We start from the raw sequence: 23,177 nt of genomic DNA, 5'->3' as shown, positions 1-23,177 counted from the left end.
TACCAAATAAGGCAGATCAAATTCCCAAAATGTCATCTGAGACTACACTGGGTATTGTATCCAAAGGCTTAGGAAACATTGGATGGAGCCCCACATTTTTATTATGTAGATGTATCAAATGGAAGCAAAAATGCACCATAAAACATTTTTGTTTCTTTTGTTTTCCTACATCATATATCACCAGAGACGTAAGAATATATAGTCATTACTAAATGTAAGTATGTCGTTGGTCTGGTACAGCCTGTTTGAAGGTGAGAAATGGGCAATCAGAAGGAAGAGAACTGTTCACGTACCTTAGAATGTTAATAGTACGTTATGGGATCAGTGATTTTCAATCACCGGAACGTGAGAAGCAGTGATACTCACTTTTCTTAATGCCACAACTGCATATCAGAGTGTTATCCTCTGAACAAAAAGTGACAGGCACTGACTTGTTCTATTTAATCTGCTAAACTGATGCAGCAATCAGGAGCCAGGCTGCATATCAATGGACAGCAACTCAACAAAATTGATCTACGAACATCTGTCTAAAAGTAAGGATATTAAAGGAAGGTAAAAAGGTAAAAATGGGGAAAGGTATGAGCTTTGTGCTGTGGTCTGAAAGTACGTGATTTAGGACACGGCTATGAGGAACTCTAGTTCCCTGCCATCATGGTAGTAACATCCAGCTTTTTGGTACCTCATATCCTACAGAATTTTAGGATTATTTAAGACCATGGGAATGATCACAAAAATAGAAACCAGATATTAATTTCCTGTATTTTTATTGATGACAAGCCATTTACTAAAGAACCATTTATTAGAGCAGGTTATTAATGATAGATGGGTATGTTTCTCCTGGAGAAACCTATCCCATAGGAGCAATGTTGCCAGAACCATTCCACTTTACCTCAAAGGAAAACAGGGAGCCCTGATTAATAATTTCAGGGCCTATTATTAGATCCATAGCAATATGCAACAACTAAATTAGTATAATCCAAGACAAAAAAGTGAACGTAGCAGAAGGCTGCCCTTGTCAACCAGACTGTTTAAATGTGTGGGTTTTTAATTAGGTATAAACTGCACCATTTTCAACAATAGTTGCTGTTATCTACATTGAGCTTGCTTAAAATACTAACTGAAAAAGCAGAACAATCAATGCTCTGGTCTTACCTTGAAGAACCAAGCCTGATTTCTCAATGGTGTAGAAAAAAGCAGAGAATGGAGCAACAGGGGATTTAGCAACCAGGAGCTGCAAAACAAACAAATAATACATAAGTACACATCTTTATAACATACTGATCAGAGCTCAAATCCACAGAATAATCTCACTGGATTTAACTTTCAGAAGTAGTAAAGCATACTGCAGAAATAACAAGGTAGTTATTGATCTAGCCCTGTCACTTCTAAGTAGTTGAGGTCTTCTCATATGCATGTATAGATCATGCTGCAACTTCAAAAGGATTCACAGGTCCTAAAAAATATTGTCATGAAAGCAGCAAGTTTTGCTTGGCTTATTGGCATCCTGTTCAGCTCTATCATTCCTGCTCATTCAGGCAGTTGCACTCAGAGACAATTTTGAGCAAAACTGCAACTGCTGCTGGGTAACGCAATTTTAATTGCCATTAGCCGTTCAACGGATGCGCCCTTTTGGCTTCTCCGAGAACTCCACCTGTTGTTTTCCTGTGGCCCCTGGAAGCAGCATGGTCCACCTGTGGGTCAGCACACTGGGGACAGTAACATGTCATTGAAAATATCTGGATGTCCTCTTTCGCAAAAGGAGTAATGACCGAGGAAAGCTTTATTCAAAGATCTTTCCTTGGAGTATCAAAAGAGGAGCTGGAATTCCCTCAGGGTGTATTATAGCACAACTGAATTCAGCTCAGCATTCAGGTGTGCTGGCTCTCTATGGTCAGGCCAGAAATATCACAAGCTCTCTGGCTCCACTACAGAGGAACGATCCTCTGTGGAAGATGTGCTGCAGCAGAGCTCTGGAGACAAAGAAATGGGCTTGTTGGCAGGGTAGGGGACCTGGGACCCACAGTGGCAAACTCACACAAATGTGCTAGGATTTATTGCTCGGCTGTCTGGTTTTTGCTCATTGCTGAGGACTGCTCCCTCACAGCTTGCCTCAAAATAACCTCCATTCTGTCACCTACACAAAAGTGACATTTTAATGATAAATTTAATAAGCTCTGCCCAGAGTGTAATCAGCACAAACGCTGATCTAATGGTCCCCATGTGGGCCCTGCAGGAGCCACTGACAGCAGCGGCTGAAGCAGAGAACATGCTGCTGCTCTGCCTCTGGCACAGAGCTGCTGAACAAAGCTGAAACACGTTTCTCCGCTCACCTCAACAGCTAGAAAAGCCTGTGAACTGGAAACCAGTCCTCCTGGAGATAGCCATGCACCCCAGAAGAGCCTCCCTGGCCCCTGAGGACATGGTTTGGGCAGATGGTTCCCCCTCAACCTGTGCTGATGCTCTGCAGGGTTCTGCTCCAAGCAGAGCAACGTGGCAGAGCCCGAGCCATGACTGCTCAGGAGCAGGCCCGCTGACTTCCTTTCCTTCAGTGCGCTGATTTCATCTAACCCATCTGTGAGCCTGCCTAGCAGCATGCTGTGGAACCACCACGCACCTCGGTGCATAAATTTCCAAAGCCCTGTCAGATACTACACCCTCTCAGCCCAAGATGGGCAGCCCTCTGTCAGACACATCCAAATACAGATTTCTTAGAACTACAGACAGTAACAATCCTAGTTTCAGAGGTGTGAGGCACAACAGATCCTGCTGGTTTCAAATGGAGTTTAAAAACCCCCATTATTTTCAAAGGTCATGCCCTAATTCTGCCAAACATTTGAGCACTCATAAGGGTCACTGCATATGAATTTCAGTTGGTGGTGCCTAATGACCAGCAGGAAACAGCAAGCAGGTTTTATAAAAGCCAAAAGAGACTACAGAAACACAAGGAAGTTCACACTCTCCAAAACTGCTCACATTTCACTGATAAGTCAGACAGTATTGAATCACTTCATAGACATAGAGGACTGGGACATTTACTCCTAAGTGTAAGATTAACAATACCAAGCACCAGAAGTTTGAGCTCTGCAGTATCCTTATGTAACCAGAGGATTTGGCAGCAAATTCTTCTGCAGAATCAAGGCTTGTGCGACTTTCCTGCAGCACTTCAAAATGCTAAGGGTGTCTGTATAGGAGGTAGGTTTTGTTCATATTTGGGTGTAGTCTGCAGAGAGGACCATGCTTAGGCATCTTGCAACTCTTTTGATTCTGATACAGGCTGAAGAAACAAAATCCTTGTATCTGGTTCTTCAAACTTCACCATTATTACCCACAGCTAGCTAACATTTTTATGGTTTTCAGAATTTAAACCAAACACAGTCTCCCTTCTTCTTCAGACAGTAAAAAATAAAGGCAGGCACATAAAGACCAGAAATACAGCCGGAGAACATCAGACCAGTCCAAATGTCAGTGTTTTCCTTTCAGTCATATGAAGCTGGCAAAACCACCTCAGGATGCGATACAACCTTTATGAACCACTCCAAGTAGGAAAATGGCTGTGATAGCACTTTTCCCTCTTCCATGTTAATTACCCTTCTTTGGAATGAACTTCTGGAGAAAGGAGGGGCACATCACATCCCACGTCCGTGACGCACCTTGACAAACCCGAATTCCCTTGCCTGTCGTTATCCTCAGAGCCAGCACTTCCCACCAATGCAGCAGGAGGGGACTCTGCCAGGAGGAAAGGAGAGTGCCTCCTGGTGCGATGCACACTCCCTCGGCTCTGAGAATGTGATGGAGAGGATGGGGTGGAAAAACTGTGCAAGCACTCAGCTAGTCTCCCGTAACAGCTGGACATTTCATCGGAAAGGCCTGAAGTGAAACAGTTACAAATCTGATGTCTAAGGTCAAATTTTTGGCATTCTGTGCAGTGCTATGCACATAGATACTAACCTATATATGCATGTGCACTAGGCACAGTTGTATGTGCAAATGGATAGACATTCAAACAACCCTATGTACATTCTGTTACTGCATTTTTATGCAGTTACACTATGTGTATAACTAAGTATAACAATGAAAAAATATAATAAATCACATCCTTTCAGCGGCACGTCACAGGGCCACTCTGAAAGGCTGCTGCTGCAGTTACATCTGAGGCTTAGAATTAGCTTCCTTTTTAGAGAAACAGGAACAGCCCAGAATATGCAAAGATATTGCTTTATTTTGAACGTTTGCTTACTGAGAAAAATAACTGTTAAAGTATGATTGCATATTTCACAACCAGACACAGTACACAGAATTCTTTATAACACCAAACACTACTTTAATATAAATTAAAAAAAAAAGTAAATATGTATTTAGATTTGTGTTTCAACCAAAGAGAAAAAACTGTAAAAGGTCATTGCAAACCATCCTCTGGTTGAAATAGCCAACAGAGTAGGTTCTTATGTATACACAAGGAACTTATAAAACTTAGAAGGAAAAACATGTAAAAAAAAGAAAATGACATTTTGGAGGCCAAGAAGTGGAAGTGTAAAATCAAGGATTACCAAAAATCAAGGTAATGGTGACCCTGGGAAGATTACTAACAACATCAAAAAAGAAATAAAAAATGGAGTTATAATGAAATGCCATTGGGACAGCGATTAAATATATTCTAGATATGAGTGAAGAAATAATCAATTTTCAACAAGCAGGACAATGCTGAAAAAGAGGGAGAGGCAAATAATGGGAATTATCTATATCATACAGATACAGAAATAACAACTGAGCGGAAAGGAGCTTAGTGCATTCAGTAGAAAACAGAAAATAATCTTGAAAAAACTTTGTAAGAATCAGCATGTGAGTTTAGGTCTGATAGCTAGTATTTGTTATACATCTATGAAATTGAAGATGATGCAATATAATCGAGAAGCAGCAAACATAGTCCTCAAAGGGAAGAGAAAACAAATGTAAACTGATGAGTTGAGGCCTGTAATCTGATTTCAGTATCATGCTTTAGAAGAAATTTTGAAGGGAAGAATAACTAAAGACTTGGAAAATGGGATAAAATGAAACATGGATGTCATGCCAGACATACCTGACATCCTCCTTTGAATTCTTTAGAAATCTGAAATAAATTGGACCTCTAAAGCTTTTAACACTGCTAAATGGCAACCGATTATGAAGAAAACAAGCATAAGCACAGAAGCCATAAGAGAAAAGGGGAAACAGTCAGTTATTGAACAGAAAACACTTCCCGGATGTATTAGTCCCTCACAAGATTACTGACCCACAAGATGATGTGGCCAGGACAACAGCAGATACAACTTTACAGCGCACCACCACATACACCTGGCAAAACCAGGGATACATTGGTGGTGGTGTACAAGCCACTAGCGAGCTTTAATCTGGAATACCACATATAGGGCAGGTCACTCATGAACTCAAACTGCTAGAGATGAACTGTATGCTGGTGAGGAGAACGGAGTGCTCCTCTGAGAGGCCACTAGAAAAAATGGGCTCAATGAATCTAGCAAAGGCTGACTGTTGTCTATGTGTGTAAGTGAATGAGGAGAGGGGAAATGAGAGAATGCAGCGGGAAGAAAGAGAAGAGCTTCTCAAAGTGAAAATGCTGGCATGAGAAAAAACATGCAGCCACAAAGACATTTGGGCTGGAAATTTTAAAGTTTAGAACCATCAGTAAAGCAAGATTCTGGAAGAGCCTTCAACTCAAAGAGGCAGGGATAAAAAAAAAAAATCATCTTTGTTTTTAGGATTCAGATTAAAATATTTATGAAAGGGATACAGAACAGTGCCTGGGATGCACTCCATGACCTACAAAATCTCTTCAAGTCCTATGGGTAGCCTGTGAAGCACCAAAGCCCTGACAACTCATCTTTTATGCTGACAGAATTGATGGAGTTGGAACAACACATACTAACAATCTCAGTGGATGGTCTATATGCAATTAAGGATCTTTGTGGTCAATAAACCAAAAGTTGCTGGTTTTCAAATACAGAATTCATAAAGTCTTCTCATCTCCATCTTCTGGTGAGCCTCTGCTCCTCTCCCTAAGATTCTAAGCGGACACCTGAGGATGTGGAGAACACATGGGGTCTTTAAGGACCTTTTTAGAACCAGACAGTTCAGGCAGAACAGGCATTTCTAAAACTCACACACATTTAACTATATGTCTTGTTCCAATTCTAAATCAGTCCTGGCCAAAAACTGGAGAGAGTACAGAAAGGTTTATTATCTGAACCTGGATCTGAATCAGAATTCTTTATTAACGACCTGAAACAGAAATTTCTTTCCACAATCTTACTTTCCCAAACTTAAGATTAAGAACGTAAATTTTCAGTCCAATACAAAAGACTTCCTCAGTTCTTTTTTCACTTGAGGAAAAGAAAGGAAAATACAACTCCACTAATGTTCTTGACATACATAAAGGAATTTATTGCTTTGTTCCTAAGCAGATAAGTGAAAGGCACACCTTTTATGATACGCACTATTTAATCAAGGAATAAAGATGAAATCCAGGCCTCACCAGAATTTTTTTCCTATTGACCTTTCAGTGCAGTCGAAGTTGCACCAAAAGGAGCATGCATTTTGAGATAATAGTCTAAAGAAGATAACAGGCATTTAGATTACAAAAATGATTTTTTAAACAGTGAAATGAATAGAAAATAGTCATAGAAAAATGCTGAAATGGTACTGAGTCTTTCTAATTCATCCTATCCACGATGCTTCTGGAATGCTATCCATGAGCTTCCGGAATGGAATATCAAATCCAGATGCAGTTAACTCTTATGCTGCTGTCCTACTTAAGTATGAATGATAGAGATGGATGAGCGAAGTAAAAATCAAAGCTATTTTAAGTTTTGCGAAGTCCTAACTTCACAAAATGGTCAAATCTTAGTTTCCTTTCTTTCCTTTCTACCATCACATTTCCCTGTCAGGAGGTTTGTAATAAACATTTATTATTTGACAACAATGTAGAATAAACATTAAACAACTGAAAAATTATTTCTGCCATGAGGCACATTAAGAACACAAAGGTACTATGGAAGAGGAAATATATCACCTTGAAGAAAAGTGAATAGAAACTGGATAGATGCCATTAGATTAGATAAAGGAAGATAAATGGGACACAGGCAGAGCAGTTGAGAAACAAAAGACTTAGAGAGAATTGATGATGACAGCAGAAAAATTGTACATTAAACTTTGTTTTTTAATTAGGGAAACCATTTTTATTAATGCAGTTTATTGTTAATAAGCTTTATGGAAGAGATGAATCACAGAAATTGATTGCAGAAGCCCAGCAGAAAATACTAATTATTGGGACAACATCGCCTGTCAATAGCAAGGAAAGTGATGAATTGGAAAATGTATTGGATGGACTTTCACAAGTAGTCTGATAACCAGATAACAAGCCAGTGTCCTGCCAAAAAAAAACTAAAGAAGATGAAAGGGACAAGGTCTTATATCAAGTTAGTTACCAAAATGCCAGGATGATAAACTACCAAACAGTGAAATAATAAGATGATTTGGACTGAGCTATGAGCTCTCACATGGTAAAAAAATATGATTTCATAATTGAAAACTAATGATTTTAACTAAGGTAATAGACTAAGATATTTCGATGGAATATTTGAGAAAATTGGCTCTATTAACATTTAATACATCATTTTCATTTAGACTGGAAAGACATAAAGTTTCTTCCCCATTTTTTTACTGAGACTATTACAAGAAACTGGTTCATAGCAACGACTGAGGAACACAAGTGAAACCATTTGAAGCCTGTTTTAAAGTATGTCAGCTGCTTCTTATCAGTGAACATATTCTTCTCTATTTATTTTTTTCTGTGTTAAGTTTTTCCTTAGATTTCCTTTTCTGCTAGATTTACCTTATCTCATCTTTTGTACTGACAAAATGTTTACACGTGCACTAAGGACCAAATGAATTACAAAACCACATTTACAGCCAATACATATTTTGGAATTCAGATCTACTGACCAAATAGATGAGATCTGTGAAAGAAGTCTGGCTCTCACTACACTTGCTACCCTTACTAAAACAACACTGGCTTGCTGGGGTTTTTTGCTAATTCATATTGTTGTCCAATAAACAACCGTTGCTAATAGTTGGTGCATTTCAGAAGAACTCTTCAGTTACACCAGATTCACGTGGAAGAGAATAGCTGAGAACTGAGGAGGAAACCTACACCATCAACAGTATCATTGAACAGGGAAAAAGACTCTCTCTCAATTCAGTTCAGTTAGACTCACGTACTAATAAAATCAGTGCTAAGCTAAACAAATTTTTCCCCTAATTGTGCCAAATTGTCTGGGTGGACAATCTTCATGCCAGAATTTCCCTTCTTATTGTAGATTAGAAGGATTGTTTTTGCAGCTGCAACAGAGCCCAGGAAAAAGCCAGTAAAGAAAACAATGAAGTTGATTTTGCATCAGATATCCCAGCAGACCTCATAACTATTTTCTCTGCCCTCCCTTCTGGTTCTTCTTGGGCCCTATGTGCAGGAATTTGATATATTCTAGAAACGAAAGCAGCAGTCCTTATTCTGCAGATCATTTACTTTTGAGCAGGACCTGCGACCCAGTTCCCAGGGCCAATCTCTTTCCCGCAGGTCATGCTGCCTCCAGCCCACTGGAAAGGTGCCCAAGGAGAGAAACAAGAGTTGCCTAACAGGCACTAACACCACAGTGGCATCAAGGCTTCACACAGCAGTATAGCAGTTGTGCCCTGCTCCCCCTTCACATTGAAGCATCCTTCAGGGCAATGGGATGGCGTTTTAAAAGGTAGCAGAAAAAATGTGCTTTCTGCCAAGTTTCACCACATGCCTAGTGCTCATTAGACCTTGAAGCCCTCTGAGGCTTCAGTCTCGCAACAGGTTCTGATTTACCTTGGAAGATAACTGCTCCTTGTCGCAGAAACAAAATGTGACCCCAGCATGTTTCCAATGTTCTGGTGAAAAAATTGTAGTTTAGGTGTCCTGCAATCATTTACTAAGCTTGCAGGATATAACTATAAACAATTTACTGATCTCCCACCGCAAATGATTCTTGGGATAACAACATTTTGCTTGTATATGGCACTTAATCTGTAGATTTTAAAAAGGCTTTACAAGAGTGGGGAAAAAATAACCTCATTATGCATTTGGGTAAACTTTTGGGAAGTTCAAAAATTAAATACATACCTAAAGATTGTATAGCTGATATCAGCATCAAAATCTGAATAAGATGTTACCAAATCACGTTGCCTTCACAAGCAAATCACTGTAGAGTTTGTTTGACTTTATCAGGGGCCTGTGTTTTCTTATGGAAATTATTATCCTCTGCTTTGTATCTTCCTCCAAATCCTGTTGCAAGGAAAAGCTCTCTATGCACAGATTTTCCCCTTTCAAGCAGAAGAAAGCTCAGTCACCCCTGCAGTACTGTCTGCACCTGTATGCTTGTTGTCAGAGAGAAAAGGCTACAGGCTGGGCAGTCTGTGCAATGATTGGGAATAAAGAGGAAAAACAGACAGGTTGAGGGAAAAGAGATATATGCAGTCATCCTTCAGCCTTCCTAATCATCTAGACCCGACATGTATATTTTCCCTGGTAAAAACAAACATGGTGGACTGAAAGGGAAAACTTAAGATGTCTTGAGCACTAGAGAGCAAATAATGAGAGGTGAGGCTACAAATATGCCCCAGTACTGGGAGCAGATGTGGAGTCCCCACCACTTTTGTACACATTAAAAAAAAAATAAAAATCACTATTTGGATTAAAATTATTTCCTAGGAAACTATCCTTTCATTTGTGCCATGCACAGCCCCTGAGAGATGTGGTTCCCTGAAGTCCAGTTGTTTGAAAAGGCTTTCATCAAGGCCAGGTTAATAGGGCACAACTCAATAAAACTCTTTACAGAGCCATTTAAAAGGATCATATCTCTCCTTCCCCTACAAGAAAATCCTGTCCAGAGGAAATTGTTTACGAATGATTTTTCTTTCTACTGCTTTATAGAAAAGCAATAATAGCAGCTAGAGACACTTTATGAGAGGCATTCTATAAAGTCAAACCAATTAGTGCAGAAAAGTAGGCAAGCAGAGTTTGTGTGTACATCCTAAAAATGTCCACTAGCACACTTCTGGAAACAACAGCAAAATGGACAGACCCAAAAGGCAGCTGACTACCCTGCTGTTGTCTCATCCCCCAAAATGTAGTGGGACATCCGTTTATTTTCTTTTAGTGCAATGCATACAAATTCCATATATTAAAAAACATTGCTAAGGCTGCAAAGCCAAGACGCCCCTGTCTCTCATCTTAAGAAAAAGTGAAGGAGGGAGAAATGCAGGTACATTTAAGACAGATTTGCAGGGGAAACAGCAACGCCGGACACTGATTTGAGTAAGAAAATTAATGAAGGATAAGCCTTCAAAAGCCCGAGGGAAAACATAAGATGGATTCAGCATGGGATAAATAATTCAAAGAAATATCAATCCTGAAATATCAGCATGATGCTTACGTTAACAAATGAAAACTAATATCAAAGAGGTCAAACCTTCTCAGCCAAATTCTGACAGATTATCTTTGATTTTAAGAGTCAGTGCTAGTGGGAAGCAGAGATTCTGAAATATTTTTTAAAAATCTCTAGAAATCACAAACCTATGTGATATTGGCCAAATTTCAGATAAACCACTTCTTGCCTGTTTGTTTTATCCTAGCATCAACTTTTAGGGTAAGGTCCTCTGTTCTTTTGGGTAAGACTAGGCAGATCATTCACCTTTCCTCACAGTGCTCCGCTCTGACCTCAGAAGTGGTTAATTAGTATTACTTGATTTTACATCACTATATTTCTTATGTGAAATTATTTAGGCTGCTTACATCTCTGAGCTCTGACCTACATTTATGTCAAGCATATGCTCCTAATTTAACTACTAATAATTTTATTACTTATGCTACAGATTCATCTTAAAGAAGCACTAGGAATTCCTTACATGACCTTAAAGATGGGAGATGGTGGTCTTGCCCGCAGTGACACAGAAATGTGTGATAACGTGAGAATAAAAGTAAGAAAATAGGCCTACTGATTACTTATCCAATGTCAAGACCAGAAATGCAAATGAGATAAAAGCATTTTATACTACTTTTGACTTGCCTTTTCTGAGTCAGCCATTTCATCCTGAGCAGGCCTTGTTTGCTGGTGTTCTGGATGTAGCCTTTGTTATTACAAGAGGCTCTAACAGTAGTCAGTGACTGCACTAGCTTTGTGCAATGACAAATTCTTCTCCAAGCAGAGGCCAACTGAATTGCTTAGGTAGCAAGAACTGGACAGATGGTTGAAAAGCTGACCTAAAGAGACAACATGCAAGGAAGCTGAGAGAAGCTGAGATACTGCTTTGCAACAGCAGACACAACAGGACATTCAGGAGGCAGTACCAGTGTCCAAGCTCCAAACTCTCAATGTCTTAATGATGGCAGTAGATACTCTCAATGGCTATGGACAAAACAGGACTTTTTACAACAGAAAGAAAAAAAGGCCTCAGAGCAGTTTGTTAGTGCAGTTCTTCCTATAGTAATGAATAACAGTCACAGGCAATGACTCCAATAAAAATAAACCATCATTGCATGCACATGTGGCTAGGCTTACTCCCAGAGGGGATATTCAATACTTGCAAAGGAAAGAAATGGAAGGAAAACAAACAAAAGGAGGAGACAGAAATGAAAACCAATAATCTTTTAAGAATAGAGGAGAACAGGAGAGTGAACAAGTCCAGGAAACAGGACACTCTCCATATCTCAAGCCCTGCTATACCCGTCTGGCTTCAGATCTTGCTTCTAAAGACCAATGCATATATAAAGGATTCTTTTATAGTGCATAATACCAGGACCTGTGAATAAGGATTCATGAGTTTTCTTCCTAACTTTGCCACTGTTTTGTTGAGCAATTATACGAAAATCATTCAGTATTCCTTTGCTTCAGTCCAAAATCAGGCATAGAGATAGACATCTGTAGCAATTACACTGTATTAATTTTCTGCCAGGTAGGCACAGCTTCAGAGATACCCTGCTTTCCCCTACCCAGAGAGTACAGCACAAGGATCAACAAGCAACAGCTCTGCTTTCTGTTTTGTCAAATATTCAGTGCGGTCAATTCCTTCCCCTCTCATAAAACCAGAACAAAGGCACGTGTTTTGGCTGTGCCTATCCAGGCAGTCGCTAGCAATAGATGACCAGTCTGCAAATTGTTTTGGTCCTTGCAGTGTGCCAAGCATTGGATTTCAAGTGAGAGAGCTCAGCATGTAATAGTACTGCCATTCGGACATGGTTTTAGCTTCAGGCACTATAATGAGGAGCTCTGAATATCCTTGGACTGTGTAAACACAACTTCAGTGGAAGGAAACCATCAAAACCTCAAATGATTATCAAAGACAATCACAGACAACAAAAGCAAAACTTTCCAAGGTGAACTGCCCTGATATGCTCCAGAGCAATGACTGTCCTGAATGCAATAGGCCAAATCTAACAAAATGGTGCTTTTGCTTGGCTGTCCTCTCCCAGTCTGCGAGCAGACCCCTGAACCCTCTAACCCAGTGTGCCTTTTCCTGCCTGATGTACGTAACTTAACAGTAACTTCAGTGGCAGGGAACTGCACTGCCCAGGCAAACATTGGGTGACTTCAAGTTTTCATTGGAAAAGAAAATGCAATCCCAGATGTTTATCCAAATTGTGTCTGAACTGCAGCAACCCAGCCAAGGAACTGCACAAAACCAGGCTGCCTCCAGTATACTTCCACTTAAGCCAGACTTCGGGTACAAGTTCCCCAGCAAGAAATATGGGGTATGCAGGGCCAGTTAGCTCCCTTCCGCTCATGTAACACCAGACTCTGTGAAATTCCTTTTCCCAGAAGCACTTTCTGTCTCCCTGCCACATGCCTTATTCCCTACTTTGTAAAATTAATTCTTTCGTCTTTTCTGCTTCCGAGTCTCTCCTAATTTTCCCAGTGGAGAGTCCTCTAGAGGCCAGGAAACTTCACAAGAGCTTGGCCATGATGATTTCCTATGTTATAATACTTTTGAGGCTCAAAGCCCTGCTAATTGTCCAATGTGAAGGGTAATTCAGGAGAAAATGCTTGTAGCTTTTACTAAGCAGGAAAGCATCCAGCCAGCCAGCATGTCCTGATTACCACAATGAAACAGTACCGAGAAAAGGGATCTGAGGATGGTGCTGTGGCTGGATAAAGTAGTTGGGTAGCATAAATACGGCCTCCTAGGGGAATTCTCCTATGTAGCAGCTTGTGGTCACTCATCGGACTTACAGCACACTAGTATTGAGAAGAACAGAAAATGAAGTTTATGTAGCTTTTCAGAGACTTCCATACTGTTCCGTTTGACTTTGGTTCTGGAAATAAGAAAAGGGCTGAAGGATAGAGTTCTTATTTACAACACATATTGGAACATTGCTTTATCCCCAGGATCATGCATCCCAAATTGGGAAGGACTTCTAAGGGAGTACCAGTACAATAGCACCACAGCAGTTCTCAGAATACACGTCTGCTTCCACTGAGCCTGCCAGACTTGTCTGGAAGAGATGGGACCAGCAGGGAGGACAGCATGGAAGCCCAGCAGCTGCGCACTTTCTCCTCCACAGAACCACATGCTCAGACAGAGATGCCGCTGGCTCCTCTGCCCACGTGGCTGCAGAGGTAGGAATTCAAACAGCATCCAGCCCTCATCACTGCATGGAGGAGATCAGCTTGGAGTAATTCACCAGCACATAATATAAGGAACACCCATTCTTAAGTATGTAATTAGCATATGCATTGCCATCATGATTTATTACCTTTATTATTCTTCAGATCTCTATGAACCTTCCTCATGATACGTTTAGCAACATATTTATCTTCTACAGATAAGAAGTATCCACTTCAAATTCAACCCCAATGCCTCTTTCTAATGTGTCTTAAATCTTTATTTAACCACTTTCTTTCGGCTTTCTAAATGATGAAAAAGCTCAACATTATTGTTTATAAATTGAAAGAAAATCAATCTATTGTAAAAGAGCATCGCCAGTGTGCTCTCCCCATCCTGCATTCATTGTTTTTGGACACTAGTAAACACAACAGTGTCCTTCACACTTCCTTGATGTAAAGGCATAACCCTAAATTCCTAGACTTTGGCCAAAAAGATTGTGATTCAACCAAGTCCTAGACCACAGCATAAATATTTTTCACCCACACTAGAGGCTGAAGAATGCTTTTGACATGAAACAAACAAAAACCCTTTCCAATTTTTCATTCTGTTCCTAAAACTAAAGTCCCTAGAGACAAGCTAACACAACACTGCTAAATTCATATGCCAGAGACAGCAATATTATCTTACATAAAGCCTCAGCAGAGTACATTTTAGAGTTGACTGCATCACATAACAAGGAGAAGAAAAACCAAAAAGCTAACAGGTCTGTGAGCTAATACATACAGATGCAATGTGTGTGCTCTTAGAGTACTGTTACACTTTACGGATGTTGAGAAAGGTGATAGATTTAGTTTAAAATTTAATTTCAATCTTTCTACAAGACTTAGATTTTCCACATTATTTGGACAGATTTTACCAAGGAAGCGGGAAACAATGTGTTCAAAGAAAGCTTAATAGCCTTATAAACATCATTTGTATTGCTGAATGTACAACCGTTGAATAACAGAGTCCTAGAAAAACTTTTCCCTAACAAACATGAAATGTTTCAGAAGACTTCATTTACATTTCTGGAGCGTAGTGGATCCCGTAACACGTTTGTTGCAGTGCATGGCATAGATGCACTAAAGGTTGGACAGTCCTTTAGGACCTGAAACATTGCTTTATAACCCATCAGATCTGAATTTTTTGATGACAGCATGGCCCAAATAGCAATCAGCAGGTTAATAAACCTTTTTATGTTGGAGAAGAAACAGAAGCAAAGATCAGACACAATGGTCATTCTTTTCACAAAATTACCAAGGGTAGCATTTATAGCTCTTAGACATTGTCCTGCATGGGGATTATGCTTAAGAAATTCAGATTGGTCTATGTGCATTAGGGATCTTAACTATGTGTGAACTTCTGACAAATTATTTTGTTATATTCAAAGGACAAAAGCGCAGCCATAGCAAAGAAAGTGCACAAATGTAGCAAAAAAAATTGATGAAAAAAATCCCTCAATCTCTTCTGTCCTGCAACAGCACCCGAATGGCAACTTTTATTACATTTCTTACAGGAAGTTGTTTGGCTTTTTTTTTTTTTTTCTATATTTAATACCAATTAGTTTAGATGAGTAAGAAACCCCTTTAATATTTTTGTTCTAATTTATACTTCTATTTTCTCTTTTTAGCCTGCTCAATTATTTCAAATGAAGACTGAGATAGCCATTATAAGATCACAAGTGAGAAGACAAAATGTATGAAAAAATGAGAAAAAAAAGTAATTTCCTCATGCTTTTGATATGAGATGTACCACATCCAGCTGGAAATATCAACACAAGTTAAGAGGGGATAAGGTGACTTCCTATCTGTAGCTTGAGATGACTATGGGTACAGAGTTTTATATTATTACTAGATAGACAAACAAATAGTGACAATAAGAGAAAGAACCTCACTGACATACAGTGAAGAACAAACACATAATTTGGACCAGAAATATCAATTTGCTGAGCAAAACGACAGTGTTGGCTCAGGCTCAGACTCCAAGCCAAACCTCCTGGACCACTGTCAGCCCTGTACAAGGCCAACTCAGGTGCCTTTGCAACTTGAACTCCATAGCTTACAGTTCAGTGCTGTGGAGCATGTAAACACTGAACTGCAGAGACATCTGCACAGCCAAATCAAGCCCAATGGCAGAAAGAACCATTGTTCACTCAAGACTAGTGTGAGAACTTCTGCCAGAGACTCAGAGCTCACTTGTAGGAAATCACTGATAAGGGAAACCACGAAGCATCAATGTGACACAAATATGAAAGGGCCTCGCAAAGCCAAGATAAATCAAATGAGCTCTTTTCAGTGGAGAACCACCTCAGCAGTGCCTCATGCACTACATTGCAACCTAGGTGTGTGACTTTTTTTGATGAGACAGGGACATTTATGGACAAGTGACCTGGTTATTTATTTCCAATCTAGTGTTGCTTCAACATGAATCATGAATACTCAATGAAGAAGCCGCTCATTAACCAAGCTGCACTTTACAGTACTTCCTACCAGTACCTGAAAAGTTGAAGTTACCCATCAATCACAAGTCTCTCAGAAACACTGAACTTCAACATGGATTGAGGAATTTACTGTTTTCTGTTAATATGCATCCAGAGGACATATCTCTTCCTAATCAAAGTAGAGCATAAGTACTACATGTGAGACAAGGAAGCAGGATGGCTCAGGTAGCTATTTATATTGCATTTTACCTTTTAGTCACAAGTATCTTCCAATGTTTCCACAATGTGGAGCTAATACACTACCATCTCCTGGACATATCCTTTCTATTCCTGATCAAGCACATGTCCTAAAATTCCATTGTATTTTTCCAGTGGTTACAACAATCAGTCCAGGTGAAGGTAATATTGTGAAAATGACATGTTTTATTATCTTCGTGAAGCAATATGATGGGTAGACATGACAAAGTTCACCAGGCATCTCCCAACATGTCACCCATATTGGACACCATCAAAACCCCCTCCATTTTAAGGTGCTGCCCATCTCAGGCAGTGGTATGCCAAAGTTGGTTTTATCCCCTAAAGTGGGTCAGTGGTGTGTATTCAGTTTCTAAGCAGTTAAGGGAGTTTCTTTTTCAGCCTGTTTCTAGATCACACCTAAGGGCACTGATACCGTAGACAGGAATTACAGAGATCAAAGATCAAAAAGTCTACGTAGAGCAAACCCCTCTAGATTAATTGATCCTACCCGGGGTAGATATACTGGTAAGGCTGAACTGAAGAAAACCATTTTCTGTACAGCAGATTTTGAATGCCACTCACTGGCTGTCATTCTCCTGGGTTGTCAATCTAGAACAGTTCAATGACATTGGGTCCATAAAATATACAAAATTCAAGTTCAAAGTACAATATCCCAGATATACAAACTCCTGAGATGATTCTGCCTTAATATGTTCAGAACATCATAAAAGCAGAACTTTTCTTAATCATAAAGACTTAAATTTGATCTAGAAATTTGATTTAGACATTTTGGTTTGCTTGTTTTCAATTCCAAAAAAAAAAAAAGGGGGGGGAAGAAAGAGGATCTGGTAGGAGACAGGAGGCGGGGGGATTTGCCAAGGCATTCCAAGGATAAACAACTTTGGTGACTGCGACTCTGATGTTAGGGGCAATGACACTTCAGATATTGATGAGAGAATCTGCCCTAGGTTAATTCCGTGCTGTTTTGAGGGGAAAACTCACACCGAAGTCCAATCAAAATCAGAAAAGGGATTCTGTATAAACAGGATGCAAAGGAGCTTAAGCTTATAAACAAAGCATTCTTGAGTCAATTCAGGCCGGAGCCTGAAAGTCATATCTGGTTCTTTCTCTCCCCCATTTTTATGCTGTTTTAGTGAACTGTAAATACAGTGTTTGTAAAGGGCATTGGATTAACAGTGTCACAGACCAAGGTTCTCTGTTTATATTCAGAACAAATTTTGTTATAGTAATCTTACCCCTCCTATCCTGACCTTTAAGTGGCTCCCAATAAAGAGCAGGAGACATAGCCCCAGTTTCTGAGAATTTGCTATCTGATTAACATGAAGGTGCACAATTCTCAATTAGACCAAGGCAAAAGGCTATTTTCCTAGTTACAGAACTGAGAAAATACGTAAAAATTAAAACAATAACACCACTGTGATTAAGTAGGTCTCACCAAGGTAACAATTCTACTTTCTGTGGTATGTTTGGAAGAGGAAAAAAAAAATGGGGTTGATAATACTAGAAATGAAGATGTTGCATTAACTAACAAGGAAGATACGAGGCTGGACAAGGATTTTAATTGCCTAAAAATTTAAGTGCTAGCTACTCACTTTGGTGGGAACTTGCAACATGGAACATGTCTGATGTCTGCAAAGAGAGAGACACAGGAAAGCAAGGGGACTTCTAGAGCAGAGTCTTAGAAAAATCAGCTATCACAAGAAACTGGAAGCAAGGAAGCAGAGAGAGAGATTTGCCATAAAGCTCAAGCCACAGTACCAGTTTCATCAACCTTTTATTAATGGTGAATATTGATGAAGAAAAGTTTGTGGCACGCTAAAGAGAGAGATTCAGGAGAGAAGTCGGTGACTGGTTAAAACCAGTTCAGCAGGTGAGTTAATGTATGGAGAAAATTGGAGAGGGAAGCAGGAGTACCTTCACAGCTGAGGAACTACATACTACAAGGGGGTACAAAGACTTCTTAAGTGCCTGAAACAGAGGCAGTAGAGGTTGAGCAAGATCAAGCTTAGTGGCACATCAGTGGCAGTGAAGAGATTCCAGCTCTGCACCCAGCTGCAAAGGATTTACTCTGGACAGTTACTTACTTATGACTCAGTTTCCTCAGTTAGAAGCACTTGGCACGGGCGTTGCAGGGATCAGTCAGCAAATGCTTGCACAGTAATTCAAAAATATACATAATATAAGACGGTTAACTCGTAACTGGTATAGGTCAGCAGCAACCAAAGAGGTGTCTCCTCTGGGAACTGACTGGCCTATCAGTCAAAGATATCTAACAAAGTACCCATCTCTGCCACCAGCCTCAGTATACCTTAATGACTGAGTCTGACTCTTTGCCTCAGAGATGTTCTTGCTTCTCTGTTTAGGATGCTTTGAACTACAGATCTAGGAGTTTGAGGTTTGCACAGCTGCTCTTATATTTTGTCAATCTGGCATTAGAATAATCTCCATTAAGAAAATTTGCAATGCTTATTAAAAAAAGGACAGAGAATAAGATGACCTATTTAAGGGCTGTCTTCTGTTCTTTTCCATTTTATCTAGGGTCCCTTCATTTCTGTTTAGACTCTTAGATAACAAATTGATTAGTGTTACATAAGCACCTGAGTAAATTAATACTTGTTCAAGAACGATAGAAACATTTTTCTCTCTATAAAAGTGACCTGTTAAGAGAACAGGGCCATAAATCCAGTCCCATTTAATGTAGACAGGGCTACGGTGATGTTTATATTGTATGACCATCCCCCACAAGTCCATTAAGAAAGAAGCTTACTGTAAACAAGACATGAACAAACACAGAAGTCAGGAAAGTAAGTGACCTAGTAATGTTTGAGCTCCAAATACTTGTTAAGGAAGCTTCTCTATTTTTATGGTATCCTTTCATTTGGCACTTTTGCTAGATTAAGGCAGTATCATACTGTGTTGATAATCATCTGTTTATGCTACAGTTGTGTATTGTGTCCAGCTTCATCCTGTTGACATGCAACTCAAGTTCATATTGCTGCTTATGCTTGTATATGATCTATGGATAAGCAAAAGATTTCTGTCATAAGGGTTATCAGTCTAGAGCCTTTTTTATCAGAAAAAACTCATATGATTCTTATTTATGTTTTTAAAGGATGTAGTTTGTACACAGGCATAGAAATTTGAGGCCATATCAACCTTTCATTGTGTCTTGATTCGAAATATTCAAACGATAGCAGAGGTGAGGCAGAAGTCTCTGAAGTAAACTGTGTATCCTAGAAAAAAAACAGCATTTCTTTAACTGGAAGGGTTTGCAGAATTCAAATACATGCTCCTGCAGTCTTTCCACAGCTATTTCTTCAAAAGCAGCATACTCCATAATGAAGAACCATAAAAAATTAACCTCACCTGAAAAAAAGCTAATTTCCTGAAAAATTTCCTATCCCTTGCATGACTCCATACCATCTTTCTTATCTTATAGAATCATAGAATCATTTTGGTTTGAAAAGACCTTTAAGATCATCAGGTCCAACCATTAACCTGACACTACCAAGCCCACCACTAAACCATGTCCCTAAGCACCACATCTACATGTCTTTTGAACACCTCCAGGGATGGTGATGCAATCACTTCCCTGGGCAGCCTCTTCCAATGCTTGACCACTCTTTCAGTGAAGAATTTCTTCCTAATATCCAATCTAAATCTCCCCTGGTGCAGCTTGAGGCCATTTCCTCTCGTCCTGTCTTTAGTTACTTCAGAGAAGAGACTGACACCAGCCTCCTACAAATCCTTTTAGGTAGCTGTAGAGAGCAATAAGGTCTCCTCTCAGCCTCCTCTTCACTAGGCTAAACAATCCCAGTTCCCTCAGGCGCTCCTCATAAGACATGTTTCCTAGACATGTTTTTAAAAAAAAAAAAAAAAAATCTCTCTTCGCGTTTTCAGAGAGCTGATTTTCCATACGATAACCACATTATATAATAAGATGGCTTAGAACAGATACACACTTTACACCACTTCCATTTTAAACCAGCCCAATTGTCACATCCCTTTTCTATCACTGCTCACTGGACCTCATTAAGCATGACATCTTCAGATTTTCTCACGTCTAAACACTTAAAAATAAAATATTGTACTATGTACATAATCTGCATTATTGTACAATGCACGATTCATGTAGCATGTAGAGACAGGTTTTCCTGACGTGGATCACAGCTGCTGAATGGCACTTCATTTGTCTTAATACTTCTGCTAAAAACCCATGTGTAGAGCTTTCTTCTGTACTTGTTTAGGGTACTAGGACTTCTTTTTCTGGGTCTCCCCAAATTCTAGCTCAGCAGAAGACAATGTAAAGAGCAATACTTCTTGCCTCACACATAACAATGGGCGACCTTCACACATCCTCAGTCGCCTCCTTTGGCCAAACACTGATTTCACTGCTCAGTTCTTTATGGGCTCTCTCTTGAAGTAGGTGAAAAGCTTTCTGCCTGCATTTCTCAACACTAGTGGCCATTTCCATCCTCCTCATCTGATTCCAAAACTATGTTTAAGACTATTAAATCATCTTTTTTTCATTGCATTTTCTTCTTCTCCATTTGCTTTAGTAGGTACCTACAACTGCTACAAAGTTACTAGAAGAAAACACACCTATGCTGTTTGTATTTTATTTGTATTAGACCTTATTTCCTCCATCTCAGAATGATTTCAGTACACATTCTGTCTGATTACATTTCATTGCTGCTTCTTCCTGCCCAGCAAATATTACCATCTCATCAAAGGAATTAGAACCCTTTACAGCATGAGGCTGCAATCTTCCATTATGTTTCGACACATAAAAGTCGGATGCCATTTCCAAACTTCATTACTGCTCTTACTATCTTCCAGATTATTAAGGTGAAATTCGGAAAGTGTTAACCCCAGACAGTAGTACTTGGTGTATGTTTCTTCTCCACAGCCTACTTGATTTGTTTGAAATGATTTTATTTTCCGTGGTTTATTTGCTTCCTTTTTTTTTTCTGGATGAAAGCCTCACCTGGTGTTATCTTTAAAATGGAACAGCTATCCAACAGCTACAGAGTTCACATAACAACTACCTTCAACATTTTACAGGGAGAGATAAATCTGGTCTCACTTATGCACTGAAATCATCATGACTGCAACAAGTTACATTATATCTATTTTTTATATATTTTCTCAATGACTGGTAAAATTACAGCCAAACATCTGTAAAATTTTTAAGAACCGCTTCACTAAAATGATAACAAATTTAAGGTAAAGAATCATGGCAGTTGGCCTTAGCAAGTCATATAAACGTAGAACTTCATCCCCACTCCCTTTGGCTTTCTCCCAGCCGTTCTCCACAACAGCAAGTACCATGGTTACTTCACCATCGCAATTTTGGAATGCTTATTCAGGACTTATTCAAATGACAGTAAGCATAGCAAGACAAAACAGCTGGTCTGTAACCAAGGACACACCAAAAGTTATGTCTGGCATTAGTCTGAATGAGAGAAGGGGTTTTTGTTTTGTTTTTTTAAGAATGAGTCACCATATACTTATGCGTTTGAAACGCTTTACCTGAAGCAGGAAAACTGCTGCACAACAGCTCACCTGGCACAGCGTGAAAGCTCCAGCACATATCCCTGTCCTAAGACCAGTTGTTCTCTGTGTACCCAGTCCCCTGAACTGGAACACAAGGAGCAGTATGAAGCCCCCATAATCCAAGGGGAAATGGTTAATGGCCTGCTACACCACTTAGACATACACAGCTCTATGGGGCCAGATGGCTCAAGGGCTGAGGGAGCTGGCAGAAGTGCTCACCAAGCCACCTTCAATCATTTAACAGCAGTCCTGGCTAACCAGCGAGGTCCCAGTTGACTGGAGGTTAGCAAATGTGATGCCCACCTACAAGAAAGGCCAGAAGGAGTATCTGGAGAACTACAAGCCTGCCAGCCTGACCTCAGTGCCCAGGAAGTTTAAGGAGCAGATCATCCTAAGTGCCATCATGTGGCACATACAGGAAAACCAGATGATCAGGCCCAGTCAACATGGGTTTATGAACGGCAAGTCCTGCTTGACTAACCTGATCTTCTATGACAAGTTGACCTGATTAGTAGATCAGGGAAAGGCTGTGGATGTTGTCTACCTGGACTTTAATAAAGCCTTTGACATGGTTTCCCATGGCATTCTCCTGGAGAAACCAGCTGCTCATGGCTTGGATGGGCGTACTCTTTGCTGAGTAAAAAACTGGCTGGATGGCCAGGCCCAAGGAGTGGTGGTGAATGGAGATAAATCCAGTTGGTGGCTGGTCAGAAGTGGTGTTCCCCAGGGTGCAGTACAGATACAGAGATATCTTTATTAATGATCTGAACGAGGGGATCAAGTGCTCCCTCAGTAAGTTTGAGGATGACATCAAGCTGGGTGGGAGTGGCGATCTGCTCGAGGGTAGGAAGGCTCTGCAGAGGGATCTGGACAGGCTGGACTGATGGACCGAGGTCAATTGTATCAGGTTTAACAAGGCCAAGTGCTGGGTCCTGCACTTGGGTCCCAACTGCCCCACGCAGTGCTACAGGCTTGGGGATGAGTGGCTGGAAAGCTGCCCGGCACAAAAGGACCTGGGGGTGCTCATCGACAGCTGGCTGAACATGAGCCAGCAGTGTGCCCAGGTGGGCAAGAAGGCCAACACCATCCTGGCCTGTATCAGGGATAGTGTGGCCAGTAGGAGTAGGGAGGTGATCGTGCCCCTGTACTCAGCACTGGGGAGGCCACACCTCAGATCCTGTGTGCAGTTTTGGGCCTCTCACTACAA

The 23,177-nt window shown here is 40.2% G+C and overlaps 1 protein-coding gene across 1 annotated transcript in view; it reads right to left on the bottom strand.

Moving 5' to 3' along the window:
- RAD51B (RAD51 paralog B) overlaps window positions 1–23,177 on the bottom strand; it is a 405,106-nt gene that overhangs the window by 130,499 nt on the left and 251,430 nt on the right. Inside the window, 1 exon segment of the mRNA XM_086462921.1 lies at window positions 1,153–1,231. Within this exon segment, the coding sequence (XP_086319047.1) occupies window positions 1,153–1,231 (79 nt within the window).

This window comes from Leptosomus discolor, chromosome 3 (assembly GCF_034619465.1).
Source record: "Leptosomus discolor isolate bLepDis1 chromosome 3, bLepDis1.hap2, whole genome shotgun sequence".
Lineage (NCBI taxonomy): Eukaryota > Metazoa > Chordata > Aves > Leptosomiformes > Leptosomidae > Leptosomus > Leptosomus discolor.
The sequence above is the reverse complement of the archived record's forward strand: the minus strand, read 5'-3'. Positions and strand labels throughout refer to the sequence as shown.